Source organism: Penaeus vannamei, chromosome 7 (assembly GCF_042767895.1).
Source record: "Penaeus vannamei isolate JL-2024 chromosome 7, ASM4276789v1, whole genome shotgun sequence".
NCBI lineage: Eukaryota > Metazoa > Arthropoda > Malacostraca > Decapoda > Penaeidae > Penaeus > Penaeus vannamei.
In genome coordinates this window covers 24,503,668-24,513,667 of record NC_091555.1, presented here as the reverse complement: position 1 = coordinate 24,513,667, position 10,000 = coordinate 24,503,668, and the positions used below count along the sequence as shown (strand labels likewise).

The window sequence follows — 10,000 nt, the reverse complement described above, 5'->3', positions numbered from 1 at the left end:
TGGTCCTGCTCCCCCACAGCTGAAGTGTTGCGGATCAGAGGGCCCCACTGACTGGGCTGAGAGTCGCTTCAACGGCGCTGACGAGCGTGGAGTACTGGACATCGGCATCAGAGGAGCCATCGGGGCCTACAAAGTGCCTGAATCTTGCTGCAACGAGAAGGACAAGACACTGTGCGAAGCTACCCGCAGCTTGTCCATCGGGGCACAGATCACGGGCTCGATCTACACTGAGGTAAGGGGCGGTTTTGGTGGGTCTTGTCGGGTTCAGTGACAGATTTCCTTTTTTAAACAAGGTATTTTTTATGTTGCTGCTTTTTGGTGTTGTCTTATATGTTTTTACGTGTACGTGAATGTACAGTATATATTGATATTTCTGAAGGAGTACGAAAAAGCAGCAAAGCAGCATTTATCTCCTCCATAAGAAGAGTGAGTGAGTGAGAGGTTGCGGATGAGTGAGAGACAGGGAGTGAGTAAATGAGACATGAGTGAGGAAGTGAGTGAGTAAATGAGACATGAGTGAGGAAGTGAGTGAGTAAATGAGACATGAGTGAGGAAGTGAGTGAGTAAATGAGACATGAGTGAGGAAGTGAGTGAGTAAATGAGACATGAGTGAGGAAGTGAGTGAGTAAATGAGACATGAGTGAGGAAGTGAGTGAGTAAATGAGACATGAGTGAGGAAGTGAGTGAGTAAATGAGACATGAGTGAGGAAGTGAGTGAGTAAATGAGACTTGAGTGAGGAAGTGAGTGAGTAAATGAGACATGAGTGAGGAAGTGAGTGAGTAAATGAGACATGAGTGAGGAAGTGAGTGAGTAAATGAGACATGAGTGAGGAAGTGAGTGAGTAAATGAGACATGAGTGAGGAAGTGAGTGAGTAAATGAGACATGAGTGAGGAAGTGAGTGAGTAAATGAGATACTAAGTGAGGAAGTGAATGAGTAGGTAAGAGAGTGAAAGAGAAAGAGATCCTGTGCATGAACACACGTCCATGCGCGCTTTCTCACATATTTTGATGCACCAGAGGCTAAATATCCTGTTTGTGTTGCAGGGTTGTGCCAAGAAGATGATCCAGCTGATCCACAGCCACAGCTACGAGGTCCTGGGTGTGGTGGCTGCCATCGTCCTGATCGAAATCCTGGCCATGATATTCTCGATGGTCCTGTGCTGTGCTGTGCGTCGCATTGACCACGTCAAGGCCTAGGAGGAAAATAGCTCCCCAATATATGACCTGGGGATGGAGAGTGAAGACGATGATCCCACTGTTTGAAAAGGAAAAAGAAAAGAAGAAAGAAGGAAAATGTAGTGCATTTATAGATCAGTTTTTATATTGATCAGTTTCGAGAGAATTGTGAATGGCTGGCTTGACCTTTAGCTAGAAAACCTCTCCATCCGGTCAGGAAACATCACAAAATATCCATCTGATTCAGGAGTGATCATAGATTTAATTTTTTTGAAGAAGTTCTTTTGTCGGGAGTTTGAGCATTGAATAGTTTAGAAATTGTTTACCGTTAGTTATGGAAAAGATAATTTTTTGTTTTATAAATAGGATTGAGGGTTAAAAACGATATTTAAGGAATAAAACTGATGGAAATTGTAGAATTACTATCGAGTTACAAGCCACATTGCCCCTCCCCCCACAAAAATGTATAAAAGGCTAAAGATTTTCAATAGGTTATATAATGGAATATTTGTCTACACCTATTAAGATCATGGAGTAGAATTTTCTTGAATTTTTGGTGTAAACATTTCTTCATCAGCTTAGTAAATATTGTCTTGCAGTGTTGATCACAGATTATTAAAAAAGAAAATAGAAATACAATAGTTAGTAGCTGAATACTAAAACATATTTTTGTATTTACTGAATTAATTTACAATGAAAAAAAAGTTGTATCTTATTAAGAAGCAGATGAACATTTTTTATGAAATAGTTACTACTTTGATATCAATTTATATGTAACAAGCAGGCTCGGTTGCATTATTTTTATGATCTCTTTCAATACTCTAGTTCTTTTCGAAGTGACAGTAACTGCGCCATTACACATCAGACAGGCTGTCCTTAACTGCATGAAGTTCCCCCACTCAGTAAATTGGTTGGGACCAGCTAATTTGGCTAAGATTTTGTGCATCAGGGATAGTTCATATTTCTTGTGTTTTCTTTTTTTTTCCCTTTTGTTCATTTGTATAGATAACGTTTCTTTTTCACATTTCAAGATTGTTTGGATTCAATAGTAACAGTTTTTAAAATGTTTTTTAATATTTTTATACCAAGGTTTGTGGAGCAGTTGGCATAGCACGACTCATGTTGAAAGACTAGTAATGTTTGATCCAGGTTTTGCCGAAAGTTAACATGTTACTCAAAATCAAATCAAGTGATGAAAGTTCATTTGGAATGGAATTTTTTTGTATCAGCTGGTATACACACACACTTTCCTTACCAGCACAATCTTTTATTTTTATTTTTATATCTCCCAAACTGGTCACATTAGAACCAAAGCTTTTCATATGTTAGATTAACTGCACTGGTCTTCACCACAACTATACCTCCAAAGACTCTTAAGTATAAAACTTAAGAGCGAGCAAAAATGTTGTCGTGACAGCTTGGGCCATCAGCTATTGCTGGTGTTGGCACCCAGCTCCTGTACATACTGAATATTGAAAAAAAACAATTATAAAAAGTATAATCCTTTATACTAAGAAACTGTATCTCACATGCATGCCCTTGTGGATTTCTGAGTGGTAAAAGAAGGGTTTGGCTTCATGTTATGTATGTGCAGTGTTCATGTACACATTCAGTATTAATATATGGGAACTGTATGGTCCTTCACTCTGTGTAGTATCCCTGTATGCAAGAGGCATTTTATGTACAGTTTAGGTCCATAAACTGTATGTAAGTGCTATTGTGCTCTCTATTGTGGAAGACCATATAGGTTATTACAAGCTGTACGTGTGTTCATGCACAGTCTGTGAAGCACATTACATGGGAATGTGTACAGGGCTTTCTGTTACTAGTGAAGTATGGATTTGCATTTTCCAATATTCTCTTTTTTTAAGGGTTCATGAACAGTGATTTCCATATTTCAAGTTTTCATTTGTGGTTCTTAGAAAATTTTTACAATCTTTTGAGTGATTGAAGCTGATAATGACAAATGTATGCACATACGCTTACAATTAGTATGTGGGTAATACAGCCTATAGCTTTTTCATTACAAAAGACTAATGTAATTATACCTATTAATGCCTTAACTCCACCTAAATTCATTTAGATTGAATATATATACTTTTACAAGAAAGATGTGTGAAGAAAATTGGAAACACATTTGTTTTGCATATATTGGAAAACACATGTTTCTGTTATACAAATTCTATTTCCGGTTTCAGATACCACAAATGGCATGTGAGGACTGGTAATAAATGTTAATTTGAATGTGTTTCCCTTCAATATGGATGTGTGTTCATGAAATGTTGTTAGGTTAATGTGTTGTTTTTTTTTATAAATTCAAGGATCCGAAAGTATGCATTATTTTCTTTTTTTTTTTCCTAAGATTTTTAGTGCCAATGTTGTTGACCTCAAAAGCACGTGTTCGTTTGATTTATTTATAGATGGAAGACATTTTTCATTATCATAATTGTGTAACTGATATTTCTGTTATAATGTAAGTTGGTAGTTTAATATTCCTGTATTTTCTTGATATCCTAAAGTTAGGAAGAGATACCTACTATTAGACTGTGCATCTTGGAAGTTGACATTACAAATTTTAAATCTGTTGAACTTTAAAGGAACTGATTATTTAATCAGATTGTGCTCTAGATTGAACAAAGCAATAACTTAAGTTTCTACTATTCCAAACAGTGCTTTATCTCATTAATGAGTACATTTAATGTGGATATGGTCTTTTCATCGTTTGTTTTGTACAAAATACAGTTACTGGTATTTTACTGAGGAACCTCTTCTTTTTAGCTTTACTATTTGGTTGTCATGGTCTTAAAGGTACTAAGCTGTGGATGTCACTTTATTAGGCTTTTTATTTTTCATAAATGACTGTAATGCCTTCTTGTATGAAATGCATACATACATTCAGATATCTGTTGTTCCAGGATGCAAATCTCCTTTGTAAATAAACACAGTCTGTGCATCAAACTGCCAAACACGGCATGTAGGAACCAAGGGAAGGGATTCCTTTAACACAAAATTTACCTGTAGTTACTTGGAGTTGGTGGAAAATTACCATGCATAAGGAGAAGAGGAGAGAAACTATTTATCATGAGTAGGAAAAAGATTGATTGAGAGATTTATTGTATGAGGAAATATCCTTAAAAAAGATTAAAATTTACAGGTAGGAATTTGTAACAAATGCTTCTCTAGTTTAGAAGAAAGAAAGGTAACAATGCTTTGTGGTTTTCTCCTACCAGCTCATGATCTGGCCTGCAGGACAAGATCGGTGGTTATATCTGAAAATTATCCTCCACAGGCTCTCTATTGGTTGCACAAATGGATGCTCAGATTTCATGGTTGACATAACTTGTAAGGTTATCAGTATTTATTGATATATCTGCAGAATTATCAGATCAACAGTCAACAAATGCTTGTGACAAACAGGTTATATGTATAAGTTTAGAAATCACAGACAGTAGGTTTTAACTTCATCATGGTTCATATATGTTATTTTTACTACAAAAAAAAAAAGAAAATAATAAAGACTACATGCACCAAGATGAAGCTTGATCTATGGTTCTATGTTACTAAATCTTATGAAAGGTTATGAAAACTGCAGAAACCATGAAGCACAGAACTTGGTGCTAGATGCTCGTGCTGATTATGCAGCGCTGACCTACTTTGCACTGCCCAGTCCATGGCACAGCCCTCATAACCTAACTTGCCACCTATGACTTGATCCTGTTTGATCATAACACATTTTTGATTGTGCCGAGACTGGGCTTGCATTCCAAATCTTGATGTATTTGAAGAGTTGTATGAAATGACTAAGAATAATTATATAATTTTATTTTGTATTTAGGTCAGCACTGCGTCCATTGCTATTCCCACGTCAAGATTTTTGTGATGTCTACTCATCATCTTGTGAAAACTTCCAAACTTGTTTGTAATCATGCTAGAATAAATAAGTAACCTTAAATATTTGTTTTATTTCATCAAAGATTTGTAAATATTTGGACTCCTTAGTCAAAATCTTGACTTTTTGAGCAACTTCCATCAGCAAAATGTAAAAGCTTCAATGTTCCACTCATAAACCACTCACTAGGAAATAAAAGATTCATACACTATTGGTTTTATTAAAAATAATGTCTTCAGACTCTGGAGACACGGAACTATATGCAAAGCATCCATTATTCAAATGATTATACACACTATAAAATTAGAATGCAAATAAGCAACAATATCAATTAGTGACCCATACACTAATTCTGAAGTAAATAAATAGGAACCCACCATAAATTATATCCTCACCCAATTTTCATTCATTAAATAGGATTTAAGCACAGTATATCAACAGACTTGAGTCACAGGACTCGTGCTAAGACACTTGTTACCCTTAAGGTAAAGTGATGACAAGAAGGTAAGGGAATGTGTTAAATTAAACATTTCTAGATATTAGGTAATCATATTCATGTCCCGCTGATAATCATTTTTAAATTTTTTCTTTAAATGAAGAAAAAATAATTGTAATATCTCAATCTCAGTACAAATTCCTTTTGAAGATATTTACATGAAAAAAATTAAGAAGCTTACTATTACGATTTAAATTATATTATCATCAGGAAGTTTTAATTCCTTTTCTCTCTCATTTGATACAAGTCTCTCAACCTACACCACAAATTCTGGTTTTACAAAGTCAACTCAATTATATAAACCATTATACAATAAAAAATTAAATATATATAATAATAAAAGGAAAGTGAAAGAAAAAACCCTTACCTCCCTTCCTTCACCTTTTCTCCAGTGCATGGAAGGAGAAAAATAAATAAATGATAATAACAAAAATGAAAAACAACAATAGTAATGAAACCTAATCATAAAAGAGTTTGTTCTCATAGAGTACTGTGTAACTGGTTTTTATTCTAATATATCCGGAGAACTTTAATTTTTCATCATTATTATTTTTTTTATTTTTTTATTTTTTTTTGTCATGTGATAAACAATCAATTGATATTTTCCTTAAAAGTGAGAATTATAGCTACCATCGATGTCAGCATGGGTCACGTATTGGCACCCTTCGTCATCACCTCATCTGTCCGTTTCATCATTCACACAATGCAACTGTACACCACAAATTTACTGTATTTCAATTTTAAAGGTAGAGTCAATTCATCATATATTCACGTAAAGTTTGACAGAAGAATCAAAAAGATAAAATAAAGTATACATAGCCATACACTTTACAAATACAGTATTAAAAATACCCTCACACAAGTATTGCCAAAATTAAACTTGATGTTCTTTTAATACTAAACACACATTATTTTTTAGTTATTTCACTTTTCAAACTTTGAAACTGGAACAAAAACAGAAAAAAGAAAAAAAAAAATAATAATTACAATACCAACAATAATCTTTACAAATATATGATCATGATGCACAGAGAAGATGCATACCGCTTTTCTAACCAGTGACATACACCAGAAAGACTACCATTCAGTAGGTTTTGACATGCCATTTTGTGTGATTGCATCCAAGTTCTTTTGACTGTGTTTTAGTCATTTATTAATGACAATTTTCCTCTAAGGCACAAACATCTATTGTACTTGACTAATATTTAATTTGGGGCCAATAAAATACAATATATGAAACAAAAGAAATGCTATTCCCATAAAACTGTACATTCAAAGTCTATGTAAATATCACAATTTTTTTCTTTCAGTTTAGGATAAAACTCAAAATTTCTGCTATATCAGTCAAGGTTTTTTTCCTTTTTATGCTGCATGTCTAATATATAACAGCATTTATGTCTGAAACTCTTGGCACTTGGATCCGTTCTACATACCTAAAGATATTCTAAGTGGTGTCAAGAAAAAAATGAAGGAAACATCTAAATTTCAAAATATCTTTATCCAAAAAAGAAACTCTCTTTAAGGTTAAAGCCATAAAACTGACAAAACAAGCAGATGTACTTGTGTGTCCACTGCATTCACCTTAGGCGAGTGAAGTGACGATAAATCAAACAATGTAAACTTTCTCAAACATACAAATTATTGGTTGAAGTGCAGACTCACTCTGGTTAGCCACTTGTTCTAACAACTTCTTAGAGAAGTATATTGAACCTAACATTTTTCCCTGGAAGTTAGGAGTAAACCATTCAATTTTTAAAAATATATATATGTAGAAAGGGAGTGATGGATGTAGTAAAACAATTAACTCGATTAAAAAATAGAAATGCTTATAATCAAACAACTACCAGTCTTCAAATACAGTAACATATGAACCAAATTCATACCAGTTTGTATAAAGGAGAACCCTTGTTTGTTTGAATCACTTTCAAATGCAAATACCACTATTAAAATACTGTAGAATTTCCAAGAAATTTTCCTCATTCAAGGCAAATATTTTTGGTCAAACTTTCACACAAAGGAAACTTAGCACATGTTAATTCTTAACAAGAGAATCATACTAATAGAAGCACACCTACCCAGCATAAGTATTCTTTGAGAAAAAAGAGAGAGAGAAAAAAAAAAAAAAAATCATAAGAAAATAATATCAAGCACTGCATAAGGCTACCGTGATCAGTCCTAACAAATCGTTATCCTTCTCATTGGTATTGGACACTAACACCCTGGATATCATTAAAAGGTAATGGATGATGAAATTCGTTTTCAATACTTTCTATGGTCTTTGTGAGCCAACTTCTATCCTGATGTAACATTAAAAAAAGACTGGAAAACAAATCCTAATGCTTTTTTCCAGTCTCCTCTTCTGACAGGTGATTACATTCCAAGGAGAATTCCACTAAATGCTTAAAGGAGGGTTTCCATTCATCTTTTAAAGGAGGGTTTCCATTTACATTTTGAAGGAGGGTTTCAGAAGATTTCCGGGTGTTGTAAAAAATTTGTTTCCATAGGAGGGATTTAGGACGAAATTTGTAATGAAATCTCCCAGTTCCTTAATTTATCAGGATACCCACTCAACCTAATCCCATCACTATTTAGATATCTAGATGCAAAGTTCTACTCACAACCAACAACAGGAATACTGGGAAGTTCATATACAGTGAATACATATTAAAAAGGCATGTTCACAGTGTGTTTCCAACCACAAAACTCAACCATTCAGATCCTTTCACCATGGGAGAGAGGAAATGAACTTCCCTATCATAAAATGACAAAGTAAAGTACAATGTAGAAAACATTGTTAATAATATCAATCATTTCAAATAAAATGATAGTCAACAATGACAAAAGGCTATCACACTTAACATTTCTCTTAAGAAAATGTGTCACTGCAAACCATCTGCAATTCTTAGTTCAGAGTAGGTCAGTATGCATCACTTCACAATAATGAATTTCCTAAGTAGTAACACTTGAGATAAAATTAGTACACCAGATGAGCTTTCTGATAAAAAAGGCAGTCATAAATTACCTCACAAGAAACCTGAGAATCACATTCACCTTAAAAATAAATAAAAAAGATACAATATATTAATTTAAGGGTTGATAGGGAAAAAAAAAATAAATAAAAAAAAAATGAATATCATTAAGGTATTCCATCTACTCCAATGCAGTGGCCCTTATCCCTGTACCAGGCGCAATGCCTAATTAGTCGCAAACTAAACCCACTAATACCTTGACATGTGGCTTGAAAATCAACTCTAAAAAAATGCAGGTACACAAGCTCTCCACAGTTGCTTGTGTTTTGGGGCACTACAACAGCCTTTCCATAGACAACTATTGATGGATACCCTCCTTTCAGTCCTAAAACCTATATTGGTCACTGTTCATAAACAAAAAAAGAAAATCATCAGCAGGTACTATCATTGGTTGTTTGTCTTCCCTAAAGCATATTGGTCATCTTGGTGTTAGTGAGGATGCAAGTTACTGCCTCAACTTCATTGTTGAGAAAACTGGTGTCTCAGAAACTTTTTTTTTCTTCTTTTTTTTTAAACCTTTTTTCTTTCTTCTATTTTTTTTTAAACAATCTAAGACGTTATCAAAAAATCTAACAACTTTGCGATCCCTGATTCGCTATTAAATCCTTGCTATCCAAAACCAAGTCGGGATTAGAAATACTTATTGCTTAAAGCTTATATAAGAAGCAAAGGGTTACAAAGCCTAAACCTGTGTAATAAAAAGACATGAGGAAGTGAAAAAATTTGCATTATTACTCCTCTCATCTACCTTGGGGGGCTGGGGGGCTAGATCAGCATGATGCAGATTTGAAGGAAGGCCTCACTATTGTCGGCAGCTAAGGGGTCCAAAACCTAAGGACCAGGAAGAGAGTTGGAATGTGCGGCCAATAGACCACTGGGGTATCACACTGTTGCCACTTGAATTTCTTCTCTAAACTCTACATGTTTTCTAGCACTGGCTTGCCACCAGTAGGATTGCCCTTACAGGGTTTGACGACTAAGTCACATTCAAAGTTACACACTTTCTTGTACATACTCTTGAAACGTAACTGAATATCAAAGTACCAGATATACAGGTGGTGAGTCATCCTTGTCTATTTGATCAGGGGAAACTAGGTCATGGATAAGTACCACTCCTCTAAACGAGGTAATTATAACCATTTTGGACGCTCACCACTGCAACACCTTTTATCATGGCTCTTGGCCAAAGCACCAATTTGAAAACAAGAAAAAATAAAATTCTTCCACCACAGTGCATTTGAGACCAACTATGAGTAATTCTCATACAAGAAAAATAATTATATGAATATAAATGTAGTAACAAAGTCCATTTAACATTTATCATACATATTTATATACTGTACTTAGGAAAATATCTAAATTTAGAAGAATCTTTTCACAACATAATTGAATAAAAAAGAAAAAGAAT

General features: G+C 34.3%; 2 protein-coding genes across 2 annotated transcripts in view; one reads left to right on the top strand and one right to left on the bottom strand.

The window, feature by feature from the left end:
• Nucleotides 1–5,130, top strand: part of LOC113810872 (tetraspanin-1) — a 126,346-nt gene extending 121,216 nt beyond the window's left edge. The window contains exons 4-5 of the mRNA XM_070123637.1: nt 20–232; nt 1,047–5,130. Of these exons, the coding sequence (XP_069979738.1) occupies nt 20–232; nt 1,047–1,199 (366 nt within the window). The 3' untranslated portion in view covers nt 1,200–5,130. The remainder of the gene's footprint in view (nt 1–19; nt 233–1,046) is intronic.
• Nucleotides 5,131–5,271: 141 nt separating this feature from the next.
• The window catches only part of LOC113810877 (SLAIN motif-containing protein 2), a gene marked incomplete at its 5' end in the record, with an annotated part of 24,217 nt that continues 19,488 nt past the window's right edge, over nt 5,272–10,000 (bottom strand). The window contains 1 exon segment of the mRNA XM_027362525.2: nt 5,272–10,000. This exon segment is cut by the window's right edge and continues 164 nt beyond it.